Below are 4,210 nucleotides of genomic sequence, written 5' to 3' on the forward strand. Positions count from 1 at the left end.
AGTTCTGTTTCATCTTCAGCACTGCCAAGAAAGACATGAGAGGCAGAGAAAATAAGTGAGTGCCCCCCCACACTGTCCTTGACTAATAAGGTCCATTCCAGCTAGCCAGATCCCCAAACTCAGCTGCTTCCTAGATCCCAGCCCTACCCAGCAGTGGGAGCAGTAGACACAAGGGAGAGCAGAAGCGGTCAGATAGGAACCAAGTACGCTGACACAGGTGTATGAAAATGCCCCACTGTCTCGGGGAATCTGGAGATGGATCCCCAGTTAGGAGCACTCACTGCTCTCTCAGAGGACCCAAGTTCCCTCCTAGCAGTCAGATCAAGACTCAGAACCCCTATGGCTCCAACTCCAAAGGGTCCGACACCCTCTTCTGGCCTCCATAAGAACTACACTCATGTGCACAAATGTACATGCACCTGATTTCTTTTTAAATCTTTTTAAAAACATACTATTTTATATAGCAACAACAAAAAGAAAATTAAGAAAAAAATTTAAATATCAAAATACCAAAGAGAAGTCAAGAATCCTAGATCTTTTATTTGGGAGTGGAAAGGGATTCCCTGTGGGATTTTAAGTCTCTGTCAGAGTGTATATCCACTGGTAAACCTTGAGGAGCAAGCCTTACCACTGGACCATTACCCCAATCCCAACTGATGCAGCACATGTGTGCTAGGTTAAGGGAAGGGCTATGTCTTCTGTCCCAGGACAGTGAACCTTGCTGTTCCAGGAAGTGAACCTTGAATATAAAAATAGACCAGAGACAGAATGGTGATGCACACCTATAACCTATAATCTCAGTGCTCCAGAGGCAGAAGCGGGTGGATCTCTGTGAGTCCCAGGACGGTCAGAGCTACATACTGAGACCCTATCTCAAAAACAAAAAGGACTGGAGAAATGGCTCAGTAATTAAGAGTACTGGCTGCTCTTCCAAAGGACCTGGGTTCAATTCCCAGCACTTTCATGGTGGATCTTTTTAGAACTCCAATCCCAAGGAATCTGGCGCCTCCTTCTGGCCTTGGTGTGCACTGCACATATGTGCTGCATGGACATAGGCAAAGCACCCATACACATAAAATAATAATCGTTAACTAAAGTAAATAATAAAAACAGAACAGATTGAAAATAGTGTTTCTGAGCCTGGACTTTGGACTCAAGCTGAACAGTACTAGACTCTTGTCTGGACTCCTTAAAGCAAAGCCACCTCAGCTTCCCCAGTGGTGGCTTGCACATGTGTAGAGTGGCATGCTGTGGATCAGGGGGCATGGTAGTACAGGTGTACAGTGGGCTTGGCATCCTGCCATCTTGCCACCATCCTGGCATAAAAGGGTCACGCCATCTTCTCTCGCCATGTTTCCCTTGTTGGAGCTCTTCGGAGAGCTACTCTGAAGAAGAGCAAGACGGATCTGCTCAACCCTGAGGAGGCCGAGGACCAGCTGGCCGACATCGCATCTGTGGGTAAGTCCCTCTCTCTGCACCGGTCACTACCCATCACCCAGGAACGGGAGGCTGAGCCCTAGGGCCAGGCGGCTGGGCGTGGGCCTTAAACTGCTTCTCACCCCATCAGATTGGGGCTTGCATCTTGATGAGAACAAGCCTCAGCCTTGCAGTTTATTTGGATTTTTAGATGTGTTTTCATTTTTCATACCTGGTTGGATCCTGTCTCCTAATACCATTGTAGTGTCTCAACTAAATGAGCCCCATAAGTCATTTAAAGATGTACTTGTTTCAGTATTTTATGTATATGAGCACTCTATTTGCCTGCACGACAGAAGCGGGCATCAGGCAGAAGAGAGCATCAGATCCCAGTGCTCTAACCACTGAGCCATCTTTCCAGCTCCCACAAATCTCTTTATTGTAGGCATAAATCCAAACTTTACTCATTTATATCCAGCGCCAGTCAGAGAGCAGGCTCCTAGTTAGCTTGGCCAAGTCTGTTACAGCTGAGTGTCCTACTCCTAAATACTGGGCATAGCAGGGTGTGGTGGCACACACCTTTCTCTCAGTCCTCCAGAGGCAAAGGCAGCTGCAGCTGTGAGTTCAAGGGCAGCCTGTACTACATAAGGAGCTCCCAGCCAGCCATGAGACCCTGTTTCAAAAACAAACATAGCACTGCAAAATTCCTCTGTACCTGACCTGTTTCAGACTCCAGGTGTTTCCAGATTTGGGGATATTTCCATATGTATATCAGGTGGTGTCTTAGGCACGGAGCCAAACTCTAAACCCAATCCTCATTGATTTCTCAGACACGGAGCCTTGAAGGTAACTTTAGACTCCTTTAAAAATACTTTCGTGTGGCCAGGTGTGGTGCACGCATTTAATCCCATGACATGGATCTCTGAGTTCCAGGATAACAAGATCTACATGGTGAAACGCTGTCTAAAAATGGTATTAATAATAACAATAATTTTGTGGGCAGGCAAGATGGCTTAGCAAGTAAGGGTGCTCGCCACTAAGCCTGATGACCGAAGTTCAATACCCAGAATCAATGTTGTTGAAAGAAGAGAACCGACTCTCACAAGTTGTCCTCAGACCTCCTCACGCACTGCACATTAAACACCAACACACAATAAATAAATTACATTGTAATTGTAAAACACGGGTTTTTAAAGGTTTTTTATTTATTACTTTGTTGTGTATTATATATTGGGGACGGTCCCATGTGCCACAATAGTGTTGCGGTTGTCAGAGGACAACTCTGGAGTTCTGGAGCGCTTTACCCTTCTGGCCAACCCCATATGGACTTTTCCGTATGTGGAGTTGTGTGGTGTGCACTTAGATGTTCTGATTAGGAATGTCTGTCTGGGGTCACTGGCTGATGAGTTGGGAATGAATACTGGGTTCAGCACAAGAGAGAGACACAAGAGAATTCCCATCCATGTGAAGGTTCTCACATTAAATCGAGATTTGGGACCGAGGGATGACTCAGTCAGGAAAGTGCTTGCCTCAAAAGCACAAACACCCAGTCAAAGTGCTAGGAATAGAGTGGACCATATTTGTAATTCCAGTGCTGACCGGAGACTCACCGGCCAGCCAGCCTAGCTTAGCCAGTGAACTCCAGGCCAGTGAGAGTGGAGTTCTCAACTCAAACGGATGTGGGTGGTGCCCTGAGGATGCTACCTCAGGCTGTCCTCCAGCCTCTATGCAGACACCCGCTCATACAGACACTAACACACACACATGCACACGCGCACGCGCACGCGCACACACACACACACACACACACACACGCACACACATGCACACACACGCACACGCACACACACACAAAAGGGAGTAGCAAGATGGATTGATAGATAAAGATGCTTGCTGCCAAGCTTGACCTGAGTTTGATTCTCCAGGACCCACATGGTCAGAGAAGGCTTCTCAGAAGAGATGGCATTTGGGTTGAGAGCAGAAGGCTGGTGGCAGACAGAATTGCTGAAATGGTGTCTCTTCAGCAGGGCCACTAGCTGGCGCTGAGGATGGTGGAAGGAGCAATGGGGGACAGGGGTGTCAATGCGTACACACCCCTCTAAGTTCGCCCACAACCATCTTTCCCACTCAGAGCTCTCTGGTCCCCGGGAGTGGCTCTGCAGAGGAAGTCTGCCTCCTAGCCAGTTACTCTGAGTAGGAACCCTGCTGCGCACATTCACGGTGGCTCCCCACACCCTATGGGCGTGCTCCTGGGGATAATTACAGGATCAAAGCTATGAATGACTTTCCCAGCTCTTTACTCTCTAAGTCACTGAATAACAGGACACTCATTCAAGAACTTTTTAGGGGCACAGATTCTCACTGGTCCTCACCTTGGCCCTTGCACTTTCCCTTTGCCAGTTAAGGGTGTTTGTAATGCTGTTTGAAAGTTTGCTTTCCATTTCTGGCTGAAGCACACTTTTGTTTATAGTGACTGTTACTTCTGTTTCTATTTGTGGGCGCACCTGGTCATGTCCTCTGGGTAGGTTCTGCAGACATCTGTTTCTTCTTCATGTATTCAGTCAGCATTGGCCTTGAGGACTCATTTTAAAATGAGTCTTTCTTTCCTCCTCCTCTTTCTCCTCCTCCTCCTCCTCTTCTTCCTCCTCCTCCTCTTCCTCCTCCTCCTCTTCTTCTTCCTCCTCCTCTTTCTCCTTCTCCTCTTCCTCCTCCTCCTCCTCTTCATCCTTCTCCTCTTCCTCCTCCTCCTCCTCCTCCTCTTCATCCTCCTTCTCCTCTTCCTCCTCCTCCTCCT

At 47.8% G+C, this 4,210-nt stretch overlaps 1 protein-coding gene across 1 annotated transcript in view; it reads left to right on the forward strand.

Moving 5' to 3' along the window:
• The first annotated feature begins 1,264 nt into the window (after positions 1–1,264).
• Positions 1,265–4,210, forward strand: part of LOC116067850 (voltage-dependent P/Q-type calcium channel subunit alpha-1A) — a 97,874-nt gene continuing 94,928 nt past the window's right edge. Inside the window, exons 1-2 of the mRNA XM_031336867.1 lie at positions 1,265–1,276; positions 1,329–1,458. Coding sequence (XP_031192727.1) covers positions 1,265–1,276; positions 1,329–1,458 — 142 coding nt within the window. The remainder of the gene's footprint in view (positions 1,277–1,328; positions 1,459–4,210) is intronic.

Source organism: Mastomys coucha, unplaced genomic scaffold (assembly GCF_008632895.1).
Source record: "Mastomys coucha isolate ucsf_1 unplaced genomic scaffold, UCSF_Mcou_1 pScaffold22, whole genome shotgun sequence".
NCBI classification, from domain to species: Eukaryota; Metazoa; Chordata; class Mammalia; order Rodentia; family Muridae; genus Mastomys; species Mastomys coucha.